The sequence below is a fragment of the Sminthopsis crassicaudata genome, chromosome 2 (genome assembly GCF_048593235.1).
Source record: "Sminthopsis crassicaudata isolate SCR6 chromosome 2, ASM4859323v1, whole genome shotgun sequence".
NCBI lineage: Eukaryota > Metazoa > Chordata > Mammalia > Dasyuromorphia > Dasyuridae > Sminthopsis > Sminthopsis crassicaudata.
In genome coordinates, this window is record NC_133618.1 from 337,254,110 (window position 1) to 337,276,043 (window position 21,934).

The 21,934-nt window shown below is 38.4% G+C and overlaps 1 protein-coding gene across 2 annotated transcripts in view; it reads left to right on the forward strand.

Moving 5' to 3' along the window:
- Positions 1-19,484, forward strand: part of GALNT16 (polypeptide N-acetylgalactosaminyltransferase 16) — a 95,333-nt gene extending 75,849 nt beyond the window's left edge. The window contains exons 8-15 of one of the 2 annotated variants that reach the window (XR_012486527.1): positions 476-560; positions 2,044-2,147; positions 3,845-3,971; positions 5,680-5,772; positions 7,498-7,581; positions 9,983-10,144; positions 12,046-12,189; positions 18,787-19,484. Coding sequence is in view for 1 of the 2 variants with exons in the window: in XM_074290478.1 (XP_074146579.1) it covers positions 476-560; positions 2,044-2,147; positions 3,845-3,971; positions 5,680-5,772; positions 7,498-7,581; positions 9,983-10,124; positions 12,073-12,189; positions 18,787-18,924 (890 nt within the window). In the remaining variant the exon portion in view is untranslated. The remainder of the gene's footprint in view (positions 1-475; positions 561-2,043; positions 2,148-3,844; positions 3,972-5,679; positions 5,773-7,497; positions 7,582-9,982; positions 10,145-12,045; positions 12,190-18,786) is intronic. The other variant, XM_074290478.1, reaches the window with a different exon arrangement.
- Positions 19,485-21,934: the final 2,450 nt, after the last annotated feature.

Below are 21,934 nucleotides of genomic sequence, written 5' to 3' on the forward strand. Positions count from 1 at the left end.
AGGGAGTATAATAATTTTGAAAAGTATAATAATTTTGAAGATCTGATTTAACAAGAATTGCCTAAAAGGTATACTCTCTACAGGTAAGTAGTGGTCAAGAAGCTGGGAAGAGAGAAAATTGTTATTTTACTTATTATTCTTAAAATTATTATTTTAATTATTATTCTTATTGCTAGTAATTATTGTAAAAATAATGATGACTTTTATGGCACTTTTAACTTTACAAAATGCATTCTTATAGATTTGTAAAATCCATGAGGGAGAGGACCATGCTTTATTAATCTTATTTATTTCCTCAGTTCCCTGCCTCCCTGCCCCCCACTTATATTAGCTTCTTTATTGACTTCAATAGTTTACTGGTTAATTAATGTTCCTGATGCAGGAGAGAAATTGAAATGAATATAGTCCAGGGATATATGGTCTGGTGTCTGCTTTGTTTCACCCTTCTTCCCTAACTATTTTGTCTACTCCTCAGGATTTGACTGGAGTCTTCATTTCAAATGGGAACAAATTCCCATAGAGCAGAAGATGTCCAGAACAGACCCCACCCAGCCAATTCGGTAGGTTGGCTTCTCTCTTGTTTCTGGGCTTCGAGCCTCAAAGATATCAAAAGGAAGGAAGGAAGAAAGGAAGGAAAGAGGAAAGGAAGGAAGAAAGGAAGTAAAGAGGGAAGGAAGGAAGGAAGGAAGGAAGGAAGGAAGGAAGGAAGGAAGGAAGGAAGGAAGGAAGGAAGGAAGGAAGGGAGGAAGATAAAGGAGGGAAGGAAGGAAAGAGGGAAGGAAGGAAGGAAGGAAGGAAGGAAGGAAGGAAGGAAGGAAGGAAGGAAGGAAGGAAGGAAGGAAGGAAGGAAGGAAGGAAGGAAGGAAGGAAGGAAGGAAGGAAGGAAAGGAAGGAAGGAAGGAAGGAAGGAAGGAAGGAAGGAAGGAAGGAAGGAAGGAAGGAAGGAAGGAAGGAAGGAAGGAAGGAAGGAAGATAAAGGAGGGAAGGAAGGAAGGAAGGAAGGAAGGAAGGAAGGAAGGAGGAAGATAAAGGAGAGAAGGAGGGAGGGAGGAAGGAGTGAATGAATGAATGAATAAAAAAGCATTTGTCAAGTCAAGTTTATTATATATTAAACACTGTGCTAAGCACTGACATTACAGATGCAGAAATGAAATATAGTCCTTTATCTTAAGGATATTATTATTATTATTATTATTATTATTATTTACTGAGGCAACTGGGATTAAGTGACTTGCCCAGTGTCACACAGCCAAGAAGTATTAAGTGTCTGAGGCCAATTTGAACTCAGGTCCTCCTGACTTCAGGACTGGTGTTCTACCTACTACACCAACTAGCTGTCCCGCCTTAAGGCTATTATAAAGAAAAACAGTACATATAGGTCAAAAGAATGGTGCCCAGGGAGAGGTTTTGGTCTGGAAAGTCACCAGGATTTTGAATGTAGCAGTAGGCCATCAACTGATGTGTCTTTTCTAGAGGCAATGGTAGCAATGATTTGATTAATCAGTTCTCTAAGGAAAAAGTAGAAAGTAGAAAATGAGAAGTAGGTCTGGGGCAGACAAGGCAGAAAATAAACAGGTTCATAGTCCTGGAAGGTTCAGGGCTAAATATCTTAACTCCTCCAGGGTAGGATCTATGAAGAGTTGGTTTGGAAGATTTTCCTTTGGAACACACAGCAGTGTGGAAAAACAGCCAGGGTGTAGATGACATCACATTAGTCTCAGGAAATTCAGGGCTGGATTTCTTAGCTCCTCCAAGGCATGGTTCAAATGTTCTCTTTTAAATGATCTATACCCAAGTTAGGTTGAAATGCTTGGAAAGGACAATAAGTAGGTAACATGAGCTTTTAGCAATATGAGGACAAAAGAGCTGCTGTGTGTGTTAGTAACCCTCCTCTTTGGGAAGCTGTGATGATCAGTATGTGGGTGATGCTGTATGAAAGATCACTGAGTGGGAAAAGGGGTAGAGAGAGGGTGCTCTTGTTTTGTAGGCACCCTCATGGATTCTTTGCGGATTTTGTGGATTCTTTTTCCCTTTTACTCCCAGAACACCCGTCATAGCTGGAGGGATCTTTGTGATTGACAAGGCCTGGTTTAACCACTTGGGAAAATACGATACTCAGATGGACATCTGGGGTGGGGAGAATTTTGGTGAGTTGGAAAATAATTTCTGCCACATTGATTATTTAGATTTTATTCATTCATTTATTCAATTATTTCATTCATTCAATTATTCATTATTCAGATATAGGAAAGATAACAATAACAACGAGAATAGCTGACATTTATATAGCATTTTAATTAATCAAAAGATTAGTTAGTAAGTATTTTTTCTGGGCTATGCTATTCTAAAGACTGTGAATAAAAAATACAAAAGAGAGATAGGCTCTCTCACTGAGGAGCTTAAGCCATGCTGGATGGACCAGTGCCAATGTCTCCCATGTCTCACAATTGATTCCAAAGTTTTTCAGTTTTAATAATGAGAAAAAGCAAATAGAAGCAGTTAGATGGCACAGTAGATAGATTGCCGAACCCGAATTCAGGAGAAGTTACCTTTCTGAGTCAAATCCAAGCATCAGACACTTACTAGCTATGTAATCCTGGGTAAATTAGTTAACCCTGTTTGTCTCCATTTCCTCATCTGTAAAATGAGCTGGAGAAAAGAAATGGCAAACCTCTCCAGTATGTTTGCCAAGAAAACTCCAAACGGGGTCACAAAATCAGGTACAATTGAAATTATTGAAACATTTCAACAACAAAACCCTCGAGGATAGGTGAGGTCACAAAATGAGAGGTTTTAGTGGAGATCACAAGACAAAACTTTGGGGTACACTTGGGTTAAGGGATGTGATACAGTAAAAAAAAAAGACTGAGAAGGAACAGCCAGACAGCCAGGAGGAAAACATTAGAGAGGACAATGTTTTTAAAACCCAAAGAAAAAAGTGTATCCAGAATGGGGTGCTAATGATCAGTGGCAAGTGAAGGAAAGGGCTTAAGATGGCTGAGGACTGAGAAAAGACCATTAGATTTGTCCATTAAGACACCATTAGTAACTTTGGAGCAGTTTTTAATAAAATTGAAAAACCAAGTAGTGAAGGGTTAAATAATGTTGTGAGGAGAGGAAGTAGAGTGTTTTTGAGAGTGAACATACTAGAAACCCCAAAGGAGGTTTTCAAGGATGGGAAGGGATGTGATACAGAGCTTTGATCAAAGTAACAGCCAATGAACAGGAACCATCTCAGAAGAGAGGAAAATCTGGAGCCAACTGAGGAGATGCCATCTGGATTAGCAAGAGAAATGTGGCTTGGGTGGCTTCCCCCAGTTAATCAGACTTTATATGTCTCAGGAACTGACCAACAAGGGTGATTTGTTCCTCCTTACTCATGTTTAGAATATGCTTCCTGGACAGAGACTGGAAATGATGCAGAGACAAAGTTATCCTATGTGGTTAAATGTTCCCTCCTTTTAAACAGTTCTTTCTTTTCTCATCACTTACCTTGTTACTGCCAATAGTCCAGATTTGGATATTCATCCTGGGTATATGTGTGATTTACATATATTTGTATAAAGATGGGTGATTTAAACTGAACACAAGTGTGTATATACAACAATAATAAGTGAAAAAGCTTTATTGAATAAGTGAAAAGCTTTATTAGTACTAAGCACTGGGGGAAAATAGAAAAATAGATCATTTTTCTCTCAAAGAGCTTACATTCTTATGGGGGACTTAACACATATAGGAGATTCCTACATTATAAGAGTTAGGAGGGGAGGGAAATCAAATGCACTTCCCTTTTACCTTTTACCATCCTCTGACCAATCCCTACTAACCATTGAGTCTCTTGCAGAGCTCTCTTTCCGTGTGTGGATGTGTGGTGGCAGCTTAGAGATTGTCCCCTGCAGCCGAGTGGGCCATGTCTTCAGGAAGCGACACCCATATGACTTCCCTGAGGGTAATGCCCTCACATACATAAAGTAGGTACTCTGGGAAGAGGCAGAAAGGATCTGAGGGATGGGGTGAGGGGAAGGAACCTAACAGTTTTTCCTCTAATTCCTCTCTTTCCATTTTGCTTTGAAAGACTTGGTAGACATGAGTAATTATCTGATCAGCTTCCAAAAATTAAGTTCTTGTAATACCTGGCTTATAGAGCAAGAATTGGGTTCAGAGTTACCATTCCATCCCAACCATTTGGAGAGATAGGGATAAAGAAAGGAGGATGACAGATGTTATCTATGTTTGCCATTCCTAGGGATGGGAAATTAGAAGTAAAAACAATTCAGACAAACCTAGCCTGGACCTGCCCAGAATGTCTATCACCATTTACTTTTCCAATTCTGGTATGGTCCCTGTGGCAACATGAACCATGTGACTCAGTACCAACAGAGAACCTGTTAACTCACCTCAGGAAACCATATTGATGATATGAGATGGAAGAAAACCCCAAAAGGTCTAACTACCTCCAAGCTTAAACATTTCCTCTGTTATTCAGCATGTATAGGCTGGTTCAATCCAATATACACTAGACCGCTAGGCTTCGAGTACCCAGTGGTTCTATTCAATTTGGTTGTTTCCCTTAGCTTTGGTGCTGCCCTGGTGAACAGCCCACTATCCATATAGTTTGAGGTACCACCTGTGTTGTGGTTTGCCTGCATACCCTACAGTGTTCTTTTCTCTCTTCTTTAACAATAGTAAGATTCCTCCACCTTCTCCATGCTGTCTCACTAGATCTCTCACTCCTGCACAACTATCAAATTAACCCTGTGATACATTTGGTCTTTCCCCAGATCGTTTCCCATAAAGTGATCCATAAGCAATTAGTCATTCATAGATAACTCCTTTGTCTAGACCAGGGTTCTTAATTTTTAATGGAATCAAGGACTCCTTTGGTGGTCTAGTGAAGTTACTGGAACTCTTCTGAGAGTAATGTTTTTAAATCTATAAAACAAAATACATAAGATTATTGAAATAAAGATATAATTTTCCCATTAAGTTCAGGGGGTAATACATTCATTATAATTACATTACAATGGGGGAACTTAACAGATATAAGAGGTTTTATCTATAATATGTGTACATCATAGGAACTGGGAATGTAAATCCTTGAAATTTATCCACAGACCTCTGTGTGTTGTATGTATGGGAGGACAGGATGTCCATTAACTCCAAATTAAAAAATTTTTAAAGTCTCATGCTTAAAGACACTCTGCTCAGGGGTTCAATACCTACCTGTGCAGTGACATAAGTCCTGACCCAAGCCTTGGTCACAAAAGAACTGAGCATGACGATATGGTCAGATCACCACAAAACCACCCTCCTTCCAGAAAAACTCTACACTTATTAATGATTGTGAGTCAGTATTATTCATAATGCATATGAAAGACAACTTTATAAAAAAAATTAGTCTATCCAAAATACCATATAAATGAAGCCAATGGCTATTCACCAACCATCTAAAGCACTTAATATTTTAACGAAAGTCCAAAATGATTAAAACCTGTGTTTGTTTTTTAAGAACTTTATTTCCCCTGCCACCCCAAGCCCATGATAGGACAACTCCCAAGATGTGACAAAGCAACAGATGCATATGTCCCCCTTGCTTTTGAAAGACTTATAAAGCTGACCTTCAGACAGACTCCTGTATTTATTTATGTCTTTCTCTAACACTTTCTTTGGCTTTTTCAGGAATACCAAGCGCACTGCAGAGGTTTGGATGGATGAGTACAAACAATATTACTATGAAGCCCGGCCATCTGCCATTGGAAAATCCTTTGGCAGGTAAGCTTTGGATGGTGTGTCCATTCATCGTTCTGCAAGGGACAGAGGAAGAGGTTGTGGAAGAGGTTGGGGGAGGTTAATAATCTTACAACCAACAGGACAGTTAGGTTGCACAGTAGATAGAGTGCAGGGTCTGTAATCAGGAAATTCATCCTCCTCTTGAATTCAACCCTGGCAAATCATTTGATCCTATGTGCCTTCATTTCCATCTGTAAAATAAGCTGGAGAAGGAAATGGCAAACCACTCCAGTATCTTTGCCAAGCAAACTCCCCAAAGTAGGGTCACAAAGAATTGGACATGACTGAAAATAACTTTAAAAAACAACCAACTGGCCTAACACAGCTTCTTCAGTTACCCCCAATAACAATCCTGGAAAAAGCTTTTCATCTTAAATAGTCTAAATGCAATTCTTCTCAGCTACATATGACAAAGGAAAGATATTTGACTCAGCAAAAAGAGCTCTGGGAGAAGGGGGGAGGGAACAAACATTACTATGTGCCAGGCATTATGGTAAATACCTTACAAATATTATCTTATTTGATCCTCACAATTCTGGAAAGTGGTTGCTGTTATGGTCTCCATTTTATAGTTGTGGAAATGGAAAAAGACAGAAGTGACAGAATGGAGTGCCCATCCAGTCCAGATTATGAATAGTAGGAGGTATCATACAAGAAGTATTATACAAAGGCATCTCTTAGCTACCAGAGTGCTTAGTTAAGATAATCAGGGCCAACAAAACATATGAAAATATGTTCATGTGTATAATCAACATCAAATTGCTTACCTTTTCAAGAATGGGTAAGGGACAGAGGAGAGGGAGAGAATTTGGAACTTGAATTTTTAAGAAATGATTATTGAAAAATTTTTATATGTCATTGGGAAATATTTAATAATATAAATAAAAATAATTCTTAACAAAGATAGTACCAGTCCCTCTAGGGAATATACAGTCAAATGGCTTGTATCTCAAGCTCTAGTTATAACAAAAAAATCAGAAACAATCCTACACATTGCAGTCTCTGGCCTCTTCTCAACTTTTGTCTCCCAATAGGCCAGAGTTGCTTTGCATATACAAGGAAATCATAATAAAATGGAAACTTCAAAACTAAATGTTTTTGTACTCCCCATAATGAAGAAAAAGAGGCAAATAACCTAATTTTAGTAATTTATTCAAGTTAAAAAACTTTCAGAGACCTGGATTTCTATGAATTCTGATACTAGCTGTGTGACAACCTCTCTGGGCTTCAGTGTTGTCATTTTTCAAATCAAGGAGTTGGATTAAATAAACTCCAAGATAAAAATATCTTGGAGTTTATTTAATCCAACTCCTTGATTTGAAAACCCCAGCTCTAAATCCCATGAACTTGTTGTTGTTCTGTCATTTCAATTAGGTCCAACTCTTTATGACCGCATTTGGGATTTTCTTGGCAAAGATGCTGGAGTGATTTGCTATTTCTTTCTTTACCTCATTTTACAGATGAGAAAAAAATGAGGCAAATAAATTGACTTGTCCAGAGTCACATGATTTGTAAGTATCTGAGGCCAGATTTAATAAGGCAAGAGTGAGTAGGCTCATACCTTAGGCCTATTTGTGCTTGCTAGATATCTCCTAGCAATGAAGGTCTCCTTTATTCTTCAGAGTAGCATTTCCCTGCTTCCCCCACAAGTTCTGTTCTTTGACTTCTAATAAGTGCTTGTCAAATTGAACTGAATTCTCCTTTCAGTATAGCTGACCGAGAAGAGCAGAGGAAGAAGATGAACTGCAAGTCCTTCCAGTGGTACCTGGAGAATGTCTATCCAGAGCTCAAGTGAGTCTACAATTTATATAATATTTGACCATAAACTACTAATGGTAAGTTGTAAAAAAAAGAAGACTAGTGGGGCAATCTCCTATGCTACTTGGAATAGTGTCTAGGCTGATCATTTTATGGGAACCTGGAAAAGAAAAGGGTCAGGGGATGTTTGATGCTTAGCGACATTCTTTTTTCCCCTTCCTCTTTAGGTCCTTCCTGTGTCCATAAGTATCACCCCAGGTGGCTGGTCTCTTTGCTCTTAGTCTTGAACTCCCTACCAGCCCCTAGCCACAGAGAGCAGAGTAAAGGCTGCGGGGAAGTTGTGATATACAAGTAAAAAACTCTTTGTGACTCCATTTGGGATTTTCTCAGCAAAGATGCTAGAGTGGTTTGCCATTTCCTTGTTTTATAGATAAGGAAACTTAGGCAGACAGCATTAAGTGACTCTCCTAGGATCATACAGATAGTGTCTGAGGCCAGATTTGAACTCAGGAAAATGGATCTTCCTGACTCCAGGCCTGGCACTCTATGCACTGCACCCCATTCCTTCTTTTTACAAAGATTTCTTAAGCACCAACCTAGGTATAAAGGATACAAAGACAAATGTAGTCCCCGCCCTTGATGATTTCCTACTACATACTCACACACTGTTCTGATCACACTGTTCTACTTAAGTCCTTAAGATCCCATTTCTCATCTTTTTTGCCTTTGACCAGATATCTCAAATGCCTCCCCTTTTCATCTACACCTAGAGGAATTTCTTGTTCTCTTCAAGGCTTTTTTTCTTTAAAGTATTTCAGGATCCTCCCCAGTTTGTAGTACTCTCTACCATTACTCTCCAAAATGACTTTATATTTATTTGGTATATATTTATTTTTACTTATTTGTGTCCATACTGTTTCCTCCTAATGGATGTTAAGTTCCTTGAGGTCAAGAATTGTTTCTTTTGTGTCTTTATCCCCTCATCTACTGTAGTGCAAGGCCCATTGGTTGTACTTTAATACTTACTGAAGGGAATCAAATGGAAGGAGCTTATATTCTATAGCCAGAGCATGTTCTATTGATACTTTATTTTTGTTAACAGTCATCACACAATGTCTATGTCTTAACTTCCACCACCACACCCCCCCAAACCATCCTTGGGGGAAAAAATGGAACAAAGCCTTTTTTCTTATACAGCTCTTAAACTGACTCTGAAGGCATCTTCAAAAGAAAAATTTCATAAATGTTTTGAGCAGTCTTATTGGCAGGAACATGTCCCTCCTCTCCCTCCCCCCAAGGGACTGCTCTAAAGGAAACATTTCTTTTGGATGAATAGTTTATGATGTATTTGTTTAAAAGTGACTCTTGTTTTTGTAATAATAATAATAACAATAATAAGTTGGTGTTGTTATCCTAATTTTACAGATGAGGAAACTGAGGCAGATGGGGAATAGAATTTGATTCGGGTCATATTGACTCCAATTTCAGAATTCCACCTATTACCTAGTAGTTTCACCTTGTCTGCTGTTTGGATAGGCAGCTCCTATAAAGGAAGGAGAAAGAAGAGAAGGACTCAATGAAGGTGTACAATGATAGAGAATGGTAGTGTGTTCACCAAGCTAGAAGGGACATGAGATTTGAAGGCAAGCGACCTGGATTAAATCTTAGTTTTGCTGATCCCTACTTGTGTGACCTCAGTGTTCCTAGCACCACAGTAACCTAGATATTTAGAAAAAGAGTAAACAAAGCTGGTGTAATTTGAGGAAAATGACCAATATAATTTTGTAGTTCATAAATTACACAGGGGATACAATAAGAAGTTATTGATAGAATGAGGAAGCATAATTGTGGTGGTTTGGGGGTCCTTCCTGAAGATCTTTTTGTTTATATTTATGAGCTCTCCAGAGAGCCTTCTCCCCTTACAGCACATTTTCTCCTTGGAGTTGGGCTATAGTCACTACCCCTCCCAAAGGGTGTGCCTTTGTCTAAGATCCCTGGCAGTAAGAAGTCTCAGTTCCCTTCCCATAATAGGGAAGCATACAAAAGAGATACCTTAAGCCAGAAGGCTGTAGTAATAATAACAACAATGACAACAAAATTTAAACACTTTTGTTTTTTAAATAATCATTAATTGATAATCTAATAATTATTAATACATTATGATTATTAGCTGTATTTATAAAGTACCTCAAGGTATGCAGATCAGTTTCCTTGCAACATTCTATAAGATAAGTAGTGTGAATTATTATATACATTTTACAGAGAAGGAAACTGAGGCACTGAGAGATTAAGTGCCACCCATAGCTGCATAGCTGATAAAGTGGAATTTGAATCCAAGTCCCTTGACTCTATAGCCATTGTTCTTCCTACTACATAGGGAGGAAATTCCAAGGCAGCACTCATGTTAACACCACTGAATGTCCTTTTCTTTCAGGATTCCTGAAAAAGAGTTGATTCCTGGGATCATTAAGCAAGGAACAAATTGCTTGGAATCCCAGGGTCAAGACACAGCAGGAAACAATCTGGTTGTTGTGGGAGGCTGCAAAGGGACTTCAAATAATCCTCTCATGACACAGGTGAGCTTCTTGGCAAGTTGGTGCCATTCTTCTGCACTCTGATCCAGGAGGCCTCATCCCCCACACAAAGTGGGATCAAAGTATGAGAAAAGCTCTAGGGGTTCTCAAACTACAGCCCTCGGGTCAGATGCAGCGGCTGAGGACGTTTATGCAGCCGCCCGGTTATGGCAAATGGGCTGAGGGGCGGAGACAGTGTGAGTTTTTGTTTTTACTATACTCTCCCATAGTCTGAGGGACAGTGAACTGGCCCCTATTTAAAAAGTTTAAGGACCACTGCACGGTCTAGATGATGTTTTAATAGCAGAGTTGCTATGAAAACATGGGGTTCTTCATCCAATCCACTTCCTCTTTCTCCATCTAGAATCATCACATCAATTTCCCCAAGAAGTCCATCACCACTTAGACTTTCTTCCCATTTGGTCCCCTTTCCTGCTGTATCCCCATCAACTTCCCAGCAGCTATCTTTTGAGTGCCAGTTAATACCCTCCTTCTATGAATCAGTCTGTGTAAGCTTCACCCTGAAGGTAAAAAAAAGCCTCTATGAATGCTACCAAGTAAATGCATATACCTTTCATGAATAAATATATCTCAGAGAATCTCAGAGAAGGTAGAACTACTGACAATTGAAACCAAGTGTCCTGCTCCACCACTCAATTCCTTAGTTCCTCTGTATTAGTTCCTCCACCTTCCTCTCTAAATAGCCACCCTTGATATTTTATACATTAACTTTTTATTCACTTGTTCATTTTTAGCGTTTATTTTTCAAAACTTTGAGTCCAAGTTTTCCCATCCCCCTCTACTCTTCCCTATCAACTGAAAAGGCAAACAATATGATATGAATTGTACATGTAAAGTCATGCAAACATATTTACAAATTAACCATGTTGCCAGAAAAAAAAGGAAAAAGAAAGTGAAAAAAAAAGTATGTTTTAATCTACATTTAGAATCTAGCAGTTCTTTCTGGAGGTGGATAGTATTTTCATGAATCCTTTGGAATTGTCTTGAATCACTATATTGGTCAGCCAAGTCTTTCACAGTTGATTATTGTTATAATATTGCTTTTACTGTATACAATGATTCCCTCTCTGGTTATTCCTTAAAATATCCAAAGCACTTATTACAAACATTACAAAATTATTTCTCTCTTCCTCAATATATACATATATATATATTTTTTTCTTTTTTAAATAATGTATATCTATATGTGGGCAACTGTTGGTCAGTGGATAGAGTGCTGGGCCTGGAATCAGGAAGATTCATCTTCATGAGTTCAAATCAGGCCTCAGTTATTTACTATCAATGTGACCTTGGTCAAGTCACTTAACCCTGTTTGCCTCAGTTTCCTTATCTGTAAAATGAGCTGGAAAAGGAAATGGCAAATTGTTCCAATATCTTTGCCAAGAAAACCCTTACAAAAAGGGATCACAAAGAATTGGACATGACTGAAATGACTGAATAGCAACAAATGTATTGATACATAATGTATCTATATATATACATATATATGTTTCTATGAATTATATATGTGCACACACATATAAAACTCTTTGCAGAGATAAATAGGTATGGAAAGATAGATGTTTTAGAGTCAGCTTCACATCAGTGAGGATTCAAAGGCAGGCCTCAGACAGGAGGCCTTCATGGACTGACTTATTATAATTATGTGGCGCTACTGTGGATTCCAATTCTCACAATCCCCTTGAAGGCTATGACAACTTGGTCTTTTCAAATATTTCATTTTAGTCATATATGGATATATCCATTCTGTGCTTATAGAATATCCTTATTAGGGCAATCAATTGAGTGAGCCTACCAGAGATGGAAGGCCCTGGAAAATCAAGGGAAGAGAGCAAAATACTTGGATGGGATTCTCCCATTGGCCAAGTGGAATATTTGAAATTTTATAAAACACTAACAAGAGATTCTTTCTATTTTTTCTACCTTGTAGGAGTGGGTATTCAGTGATCCTCTTATCAGGCAACAAGACAAGTGTCTTTCCATCACATCTTTTTCTACAGGGTCCCAAGTCACTTTGGACGCCTGCAATCAGAAAGATGGTAGACAGGTATGTGGCAGCATGTAAATCTTAGCTTTTCTCTTACTCCTGTGAATGATTCTGTCATCCTTGACCAATCAGCAAAGCTATTATTATCTTTAACAATATGAGATGAAATAAATAAAGCCTTCTAATGGACAGAGGCTATGTGAGGGCCACTATCAGGGGAAACTACAGGCTAGGAGTTCTTTTGAGTAGACCAAAGTAAAGATTAGGGAGTTATATCATTGAATGTTTGCACTGGAAGGAATCTTATGCATCATCAAATTCACTTCCCTTATTTTTCAGCTAAGAAAATTGAGGTTCAAAAAAAGGAAGGGACTTATTCTATTGTGGTAATAATAGTACCTTACATTTGTATAGACCTAACCATTTATAAAAGCTTTCATATACACTATACCTATTATTGTCACCCAAATCTTTCTTGAGACTCAGCTAATACTCTGATTAGTGAATAGATCCCTCTCTGCCTCCCTTTCAGAGTAAGTACCATGTTGTGATGGAAAGAGCCTGGGAGTCAACATTCTGATTTCTAATCCCAGATCTAACATGAACTAATTGTGTGACTTTGATTTCTGTGGGTCCATAGTTTCTTCATCTGTAAAATGTGGAGTCTTGAAGATTCCTTTATAACCAAAGTATCACAAATGTTTAACAACTATTTCTCCAGAAAAAAAAAAAAAAACACACACCTGACAAACTTTTACATATAATCTGCATTAATAACACTTTAAGTCTGTAGAGTTAACAGCAAAGTAGTACAGTGGATAGAGTACAGGGGCTGGAAGCAGGAAAATCTGAGTTCAAATTTTACCTCAGATACTTACTAATTAAGTGACACTGGGCAAGTCATTTAGCTCTATTTGTCTCAGTTTCCTCATCTGTAAAATTAGCTGAAGTCAGAAATGGCAAATCACTTCATTATCTTTGCCAAGAAAACCCCTAAATGGAGTAATAAAGAATTAAATGTGGCTGCTACAACTGAATGACAGAGCAAGCTCTGATTTATAGTGTTTGCCTATTTCTAAGGTTTAAAAGCTCATACTGAAAATTAAACAATAACCTTCTCCATGCTTCTTTTTCTTCTCCTCCTCCTCCTCCTCCTCCTCCTCCTTCTTCTTCCTTCTTCTTCCTTCTTCTTTCTTCTTCTTTCTTCTTCTTCCTTTTTCTTCTTCTTCCTTCTTCTTCCTCTTCTTCTTCTTCTTCTTTAGCAAGTTATCTTTATTTTATTTTTAATAGTTTTTTATTTTTCTAAATACATACAAAGATAGTTTTCAACATTCACCTTTGCAAAATCATGTGCTCCAAATTTTTCTACCTCTCTTTCCTTCTCTTCCCAAGATAGCTAGCAATCTTATAAAGGTTAAATGTGTACAATTCTTCTAAACTTATTTCTATATTTGTCATGCTGAGGAAAAGAAAATATATCAAGAGGATAAAAAAACATGAGAAAGAAAAATAAACAAGCAATAAAAAAGCAAAAAGATAAAAATACTATAAAAATAAAAATACTACATTCAACCTTCATAGTTCTCTCTCTGTTTGTGGATGGCACTTTCCATCATAAATCTATTGGAATTGCCTTGAATCACCTCATTGTTGAAAAGAACCAATTTCATCATAGTTGATTATCACATAATCTTGTTGCTGTGTACAATATTCTCTTAGTTTTGCTCACTTCACTTAGTTCATATAAGTCTTTCCAGGCTTTTCTGAAATCATTTCTTGTAGAATAATAATATTCCATTACGTTCATATATCATAACTTATTCACCCATTCCCCAGTTGAGGAGCATCCCTTCAATTTCCAGTTTCTTGCCACTACAAAAAGAGCTGCTACAATCATTTTTACATTTTGCATATGCATTTTTTATGGTCTTTTTTGGGATATAGGCCCAGGGACATAGTTCTAAATTGTAGAGCAGGGCTTCTCTTAAGCTTTTTCCATTCACAACCCTTTTTTGCCTGAAAAATTTCTACATGATCTCAAGGTACATAAACATATAAAATAGGTAAATAAATTAAATATTTGGTGATAATAAATCATAATTTTGTGATCCCCATATTCACAGTTTAAGAAACTTTGAGATGGACATTTCATGTCCTTATTTGTTTTTTACCCCAGGGAGATTATTAACCTTGTAAAAGTTATAAAAAAATACAGTAGTAAAAAATAATGGCATTTACGTCACAGATTTGTTGAAAGGTTCAAAAGAAATAATATATATAATGTGCTTTGCAAGCCCTAAAGCACTAAATAGATGCTGATAGTATTATTTTCATAGCGCCTCTTTTTTTAAGTTAAGCCAGAATATCATTAATCCATTGTAGATGAGATTACTGAAGCACAAAAGTGAAATGGTTTGCCCAGTATTACATAACTTGGTAATAGAACTGAGAATAGAACCTTTGTCTCCTAACTCCCAAGCCAGTATTCCTTTTCCCACTCTAAATTGCTGTTTCTCGTTTGCCTTCTTGATACCCTCTTTGTGGCAGCTGCAACAAATGTAAGTGTCCATTGTCTGGGAACTTTTGACAGGGACTTTCTCTCACACAAGATCACACAGAATCTTGAGTTGGAAGGAACTCAGAGGCCACCAAATCCAACATATAATTGTACAAGGATCTCTTATATTATCATCAAGAAGTATTCACCCAGTCTCTGTTCTAAGACCTCTAAGAAGGGAGAAACCACTACCTCCAGAAACAAACCATTCCACTTTTAGCATGGTTCTATCACTGGAAAGTTTTTCCTCACATCTAGCCAAAATCTCTCTTTGTAATTTCCACCCATTGCTTCTAGTTTTCCCCTTCTGGAATCCAAGCAAAACAAGTCTCATCTATCTTCCTTCAAATATTTAAAAACATCTATCATGTCATCCCATTAAGTTTTTTTTTTCTTTTTTAGGCCCAACAACCCCTTTTTCCTCAACCAAATCCTCAGGCCTTTCACCATCTTGATTGCTTACCTTTAGAGGGCTGCTCTCCAACTTATCAGTCTCTCATGGTACCAAACCTTCCCCCTCTTCCTTCCACTCCTAATATAGAGCCTTCTAAGTCCCAATCTACCTTGCCCCTTTCTACTCCAACAAAGGCATTCCTAACCCTTAGTGGATGGAACAAGCATTCATTGTTTCCCCCCCACCCCACTGTATTGTAATTATATCCTCTCTATTGCATCTAAAGTAATAGAAGAATTTTCACAATCCCCTCATTAGTTATCTCCTTTCAGGCTGATACTTCGTCCTTTTCGAGACTTAACTTATCTCCAGTTAAAGTACATTGAATTTAGGGATTTTCCCTAAGCCAACCATGGCTCCTGTTTCTGTACACACAGTAATGACGTGAAGCCTCTGCCTCTATACAATATATTCTCTGGCTTCTTGGTTCAGAAAATTTCCCTATGTCCTGATCTGGATAGATTATTAGGAGTGAAGGACCATGCAGTTCTCCGGGGTTTTTTTTACCTAAGACCACAGAACCTGCTCCTTCATTCCTATCTTCCAACTCTTTACTTGTGTAGAATGATGAAGGCAGCATGGCAGAGTAGAAAAACCAGTGAACTAGCAGACAAAACTTTGTTATTGAATTGTGTCAGTCATGACCAATTTTTTATGACCCTATTTGGACTTTTCTTGGCAAAGATGTTGGAGTAGTTTGTTTCCTTCTCTAGCTCATTTTACAGATAAGGAAACTGAGATAAACAGAGTTAAGTGACTTGCCCTGGATCACATAGCTAGTAAGTATGAGACTGGATTTGAACTTGTGAAGATGAGACTTCCTGATTCTAAGTTCAGCGCTCTGTCTATTGAGCCACCTAGTTACCCAGCACACGAAACACCTGGATTCTGAACCACATTTTTATACTGTTGGTTATGTGGCTGTAAGCAATTGTCCCCTTCCTGATCCTTGGTTTCCTCATTGTTGAAGTTAGGAGATAAGATCCTTCTTACCCATTACACAAAAGTAATAGGAAACCAAATTTAGATGTGAAAATATCTTGAAAAAGTTGGAAAAAATGCCATACACATTCAAGGCAGTTCTCATCTTCTGAGCTTCCTGGAATTGGTCAATCCATAGAGAAGTTGATTGAGCTGGGAGAAGACCAGTTGGCCTGGAGGCTGTCAACTTGTAGAATTCTTACTGGACTGGTCAAAGGTAAAACAACCAGTGAATATAATATAACTGATAAACAGTTTTTTTAACTCAAGCTCATATGGAATATTTGTAGATTGTTTAGGCTGGTAGGAAATATCTAGTCCAATCCTTCATTTATGGACAAGAAAACCGAGTTTAAATGATCTGTCCCTAGTTCTGCAACTAGTTAGTGGCAGAAGTGGGACTTAACTCCAAGACTCCTTACTACAAGACAAGTGGAAATTTATAGCATGTTGTGAATGTCAGGAGTGGAAAATATACAAAGAGAGGATATCCTAAGGAATCAGGTGGTGCCAACTGCTTCCTCTCAAATTTTCTCGATTTACTGTCAACTCTCTGATGTCCCTATACAAAGATCCCTGGATAATTCCACTGAAGAATCATCTCCATCATATTTTTTGCCTTCTTAATTAATAGAAAAAAGAATGGAAGGAAGGAGAGAATTTAGAACTAAAAATAAGTATTTTAAATGTTTTTTTTAAAAGAATTGTTCTATATTTTTACCATGTTTAAAACATATGTAGGACTACTTGCTATCTAGGGGAAGGGATGAGGAAAAGAGGAAATTATAACACAAGGTTTTCAACAGTCAATGTTGAAAAATCATCCTTGCATATTTTCAAATTTTAAAATTTCAATAAAAATTTTTTTAAAAAGAATTATTTCCTAAAATTTACATTCCCTGCTCTTCCAGAGCCAAAGTTGTGTGTGGTCCTGCAAAAGTCCTCTTTTCAGTTCCACTCAGCAGTTTATTGCATGGAAATACCAGTGTAAATTCCCCTCTGCTCAGCCCTTGCTCCCTAACCTTCACATCGCAGTCACTCATCTCTTACTCTCACAATTAACATAGATCATCACTGCTTTATTATCTCTTTCCCTGGCTCCTTCATTTGCAGAAATGACAATATGAATACTCAGCCTTGGAGCTGCTCCTTCACATCGCTGAGCCAAATGATGTGGTTAGCATCAATCATTTCTTCCTAAGGAAAATGGGTCAACTTCCCAGTACAATACTGGGCCTGGAGTCAGAAAGACTGGAGTTCAAATTCTGCCTATTTGCTAGCTGTGTGACACTGGGCAAGTCACTTTACCTCTTTCTGCTTCAGTTTCCCCAACTGTAAAATATGAGGATCAAATGACATTTTTAAAAAGGCACTTAGCACAGCACCTGGCACTTAGGCACTATATAAATGCTTATTTCCTTCCCTTTCTTCCCTAATTCCCTCCATCATTTCAAAATACTCAAATTTATATTTCATTTTTTCAAAGATTTAAATATGTACATGTTGTTTTCTTCAAATAAAATGTAAACTCGTTAAGGTAAGGGGGCTCATTTTTGTCTTTGTATCTCCTTCACCTAGCACAGTGCTTGGCACATAGAAAATGTCCCAAAAATTTGATTGATCAATTGACTAAGGAGTAAGGAAGGAGAACTAGATTCAAAATTTGGCATTCATTCCTACTTCCATCTTAAGCCATTGAGTAGCATTGCCCTCTAACATAGGTCAAAGCCCCACGTTTTCTCTTGGTTTCCTGATGATATCTCTTTCTTCCTGAGGACATCACTTTCCAGATATTTTCCAGCTGTTTTCCTTCATCATTAGACTGGAGAAAACTGAGACACCAGGAAGTGAACAAGTAGTTTCAGATGTCCCTGATGAGTCTATAATGGGGCCAAGAAAGAAACTCAGCTCTTCACGTTACTCATAACCCAAGCTGTCATCTTAACCAAGGTGACAGGGTTATACCCATGAGAGAACTAAAAAAAAATGACCTCAAATCCACAGACATGTGGTACAAAGTGCAGGAGGTAGTGTGTCTTTATTTTGGGAAGTAAAAGATTCAAATAGACTAAAATTTCATGTAGTTTATAGAAGATGAAACTAAACTCTAAGGATACTTGGCACTGGGGAGTAGCCATTTCATTTTTAATAACTGACTTTTTTGGAGGGAGAAGACTGGTCTAGATCTATGATTTTTATTGATTATGGGAATTCCAATATGGAAATTTTCTCCACTGATATAATCTTATAGAATTGTCTGAAGGCACAGAAAAATTGGGGCAATTTGTCCATGATCACAGGGTGTTTGTGGCAGAGGCAGGGTTTGAATGTAGGGGATCTTTTAGTCTCTGCAATGATCCTCTCCCAGACTGCCACTCATAGCAAAGATCTGGTCTGTTTAAGTGGTGGGTGAATTAACAGCCCACTGAACTCGTCACCCACTAAAGATAAATGCTAGACAGGTTGTCTCAAGTGTTATAGTAATTTTAAAATCTTTATAGCTTAAAATAACCCTCGGATTTTTCAAACTTCCTGGACATAAAGTGATACTGAAACTGGAGAGTATGGTGGTAGACATATACAAGATATGCCATATAAATATTTGCCCAGTTATAGTTATTTTAAAAAGAAAAACCTGCTTTTTTCTCTTTCTTTCTCCTACTAGAAATGGAAGATGAAAAGTACTTTTATCCAGCACTTTGTCAGTGGCCTCTGTTTGGAGAACCAACCCCCACAGGTGGTGACTGGACTATGCCAGGCAGATTCACCTGCCCAACAGTGGGAACTAATACAAGCTACATGATGGTAGCCCCAAGGACCTCATCATTCCTTTTTGCATGAGACTTTGGGGCTGGAATGGGGTTAGGGTGGGGGAGTGTCAAACTGGGTTGTTTTCATCTTGTCAATGTTTCTGTTGGGATCATCAACAAGCATCACCACCATGTTAAGTGTTTTTCCAAAGCTCATGTTGGGGGGAGGAGGGAGGCAGTGGTACATCCACAGTCTCCCTTCCCCTACCAGTTCTACCTGTACTCCTAGCCTTACTCATGGTAAAGGAAATGGTAGACTTTGGACTGTAACTCAAAGATTGGGCAGAGTTGGGGGTGGTACTTTACCCTTTTCTTATTTCCCATCCCTATAGACATCCCTGACCCAGGTGCTCCCAAGCCTAGTTTACACACAAGGAGGGACAATGGCTTATGAACATGTGGATGATGTTATGTGGGGACAGGAAGGTCTAATTCCTTCTCTGTAGTGTAGCTGGCTCCTAACTAGGGTCCTAGGCTATAGAAGGACTATGGAGTAATGGAATGGGAGGGGTGGACGAGAACCATGATATGGGAAATAAATTACTAAAAAAAATGGGATAACCATCAGAAGAGATGGATCAAGGGTAAAGGATGAGGGAAAAGCCCAGGTTTACACAGGAGAAATCCCAAAATCACAATGGGATGCTTAAAATGTATGAAAAGGCAATCCTAGAAGCCAGAAAAATGGTTAAGTTGCTGAAAGGAGTAAAATAGACAAAAGATAAATCCTAACAAAAGTCCTTTCCTTTAAGGTAGTTACTCCCTTGTCAATAACTTCCTGGATCTTCTGAGTTGAGAGCTTCTAATAGAACTTTGGTATTCCAATTTCTGTCAGGTTAAAAAAGACCTTTTAGTAAGAAGGCTTGGAAGGCCAGTTCATGAAATTGTTCTTGGTGACTCTTCCTTTAGGACTTGGGCAATTTCCTTTTGGTATTAATTTCTTAACCCCAATTTCCTATGCTGGAATCCTCTAGGAAAGTGGTCTCCAAATTTTTTTTAATCCTGCATCCTTATAAGTTTAAAAAAGAAAAACAATAACCTTTTTAAAAAATAAAATGGTGGTTATTCTAGGGGGAGGAGAGAGTTCCCAATGGAATCTATGAAGCTACTACTATGGGTACCAAGTGGTAATTGCTCTGAGGGGCTGGTGCAATACTATGATGAGTGAAGGACAAGCCCCACAATTGGCTATCATGAGGAGGATGGGATCTGACCCATCTACCTTTCCATTGGTTGGCCAAAGTCAAACCCTCCCCTGCCCCCAGCTCCTTTGGGATAATGCCATACACACCCGGGGGTCCACACCCCACTTTGGAGACACTCTTGAAAGAAGCTGGACTCTGAAAGAATTTAAATGACTACTAACATATGCATTCTATCTCTCCTTCCTACCCACCACTTTCCCCCATCCTCCGACTATGACTTGTGCCTTCTGAAAGGTCATATTTCTTTATAAGGAGGATGTTATCTTGGAGTAGAAGGAATGGGGCTCCTTTGTATGGTATGAATACTACCTGTCTCCTTTCAGAAGCCCCAAGGCTATTCTCAGCCCTGCTGTTATTGAAGGAATGATATAGAAGAGCCTGTTTTGGAGCTCTGGTTGAGAAAAGAAGCTCCCACTTTCTTCCCTCCTCTACACGTTGGCTTCCTTGTAGAGTTCCTCCTTCCCCTTTGCCAGGAAGGTATATCCTTAGGGGATCTCTCTGGTGGCCAAAGATTGTGTCTACTTCCTAGTCTCCCATAATTCTCTTGGAACCAATCTCCACATAGCTGTCTTCCGTCTGGGCTTAGGTATTACCAGGTAATTACCCAGGTAATATTACCAAAGGGCCCGAAAAATAATAATAATAATAATAATAATAATTAATTAATTAGCTTTGTCCAGCTCTGGACCTTTCTAGATGGAAAACACAAGCTCTTTTTGAAGTGCCCTCATTTTACTTTCTTCTTGATGTCTATAGCATACTGAGTTATCACATCTACTCCCTGTACTATTCATTCATATGGTATCCAAAGGTTCTGTGACAGCAAATATCTGTATTATATGAAGGAATGTCTCAATAAGTCTTTCTTTTTCTGAACTATCACTTCAAGGATATTTCCCAACTTGAGGGGAATGTTGTCAGTGTCCTCCCGTATTTATGTTATAGGAATGTCTTCCCAGCCACTCCTAGAGAGTGGTATATCTGCATTAGCCCCATACCTCTCAGACCACAGTATAGTGTGTTTACCCATGGACCAGTGTTAAATGTGATGTTGCTTCATCCATCCTTGTCCCTGCAGGTGAATTAACACCACCCAATCCAGTCTAAATCAATCCAAGTTCATTCAACAAACATGCATCATGCCCCTACATGTGCTCTCAACACAATGGACAGCCTTCATCTGATTTGTACCACAGGTTTAGTATAAAAATGAATAAAGTTCTGAAGCACTTCAGGATAGGTTGTAGGAGTAACAGTCCTTAGGTAGAGTTTGAAGTGATGTGACAAAAAAATAATTCTATCCGATGGGTTGACTCCAAGGGTCCCAAATTTGTTCCCACCAGTCATATCCGAAGGTTCAGAGCTGCTTTGTTTCCATTCTTCTTGACCAAAGCATGTGCTACTTAGCTGTTCTTGGGGAACTTGTCTCTATGAACATCTGGAATAAAACCTTCTCAAATACATGTTTGCACCACCTTCCTTGGCTCCCTATTGTCCTGGCCAGGAGTATCTGACATCTTGGTTGGCAGTTAGTTGCTTCTTGCCCTGATCTCCCTCACTGATAACCCAATGCCTCTGGGTGGGGTTCCCATAATGTTTTACAAATGACATTATTGATTGCTACATAATTCTGGAGCCCAGTGGTACAGAGGAGGTTTGAGAATAACAATGATGACAATGATAATAAATGATTCCTTGCAACAACTAGAAGTGGCCTCTTGTTCGATTCTCACAACAGAAACATGAGGGTGGTAAGACTTTTTATAAACAAGGAAACTGGGACATAGGCTACATGACT